This window comes from Fukomys damarensis, unplaced genomic scaffold (assembly GCF_012274545.1).
Source record: "Fukomys damarensis isolate Sample0158 unplaced genomic scaffold, DMR_v1.0_HiC HiC_scaffold_39, whole genome shotgun sequence".
Lineage (NCBI taxonomy): Eukaryota > Metazoa > Chordata > Mammalia > Rodentia > Bathyergidae > Fukomys > Fukomys damarensis.
The window spans coordinates 6364442-6365367 of NW_022900951.1; the positions used below are offsets into that span (position 1 = coordinate 6364442).

The 926-nt window shown below is 68.3% G+C and overlaps 1 protein-coding gene across 1 annotated transcript in view; it reads left to right on the plus strand.

Annotated features, from left to right (window-relative positions):
- The window catches only part of Shroom2 (shroom family member 2), a 162145-nt gene that overhangs the window by 121278 nt on the left and 39941 nt on the right, over window positions 1-926 (plus strand). The window contains exon 6 of the mRNA XM_010618758.3: window positions 6-912. Within this exon, the coding sequence (XP_010617060.1) occupies window positions 6-912 (907 nt within the window). The remainder of the gene's footprint in view (window positions 1-5; window positions 913-926) is intronic.

The window sequence follows — 926 nt, forward strand, 5'->3', positions numbered from 1 at the left end:
GGCAGGCCCCGGGCCTCCCTGTCCAGCACCGATGTGCGGCTGGCGCAGCCTCCCCACGGGGGCCAACACCCACGCCAGTGCAGTGACGAGGGCCCGGGGAGGCCCGTGTCACTGAGGGAGTGGCCACACATGGCCCCTTCCGCAGGGTGGCAGGAACTGCCCGTGCCACGCTGCCAGGATGTCGGTCCCCCACAGGCGAGGTGGCCCACCGCTGCCGACCAGAGCTGTTATTCCTGTGTGGCCACCAGGCAACCCCCATTCCTTGGGGAATGGGACGCAGCCCCCAGGGCCCTCGAGCGCCCTCCCTCGCACCCAGCCTCGGGCCCAGGCCTGTGGTGTCCCCCAACTCGTCACGAGGAGGGCGGCTTCTCTCTGGGATTTCACGAGCTGTGCGGAGCCAGCCACACAGAGCAGGGCACTCAGGAGACACTGGCCAGTGGCTGCAGGGGGACCGATGTGGAGGGCAGCAGAATCTCCCGCCAGAGGACACCCATGTTGCACTCACTGGCACAGGAGGGCAGGGTGGGCAGCGGAGAGAAGCTGCCTCTGTTCGATGCGCATGTGGGCCGACCGGCCCGGAGAAGTGACCGCTTCGCTACCACGCTGAGGAACGAGATCCAGATGCGCAGGGCCAAGCTGCAGAAGAGCAAGAGCACGGTGACCCTGGCCGCAGCCCACGAAGGTGACGGTGAGGCCAGCAGCTGGCGGCCCCAGACTGGAGCCGCCTCAGATGGCTCCGTCTCCAGTACCTACAAAGACCACCTGAAGGAGGCCCAGGCGCGAGTCCTGAGGGCCACTTCCTTCAAGCGCCGTGACTTGGACCCCAGCCCGGCGGACCAGTACCCTGGGCCACCAGAGCACAGGACCAGGGAGTACAGCGCTGCCTCGGCATGCCCTGGGCGGCCGGACTCCGTGTGCCCTCCCAC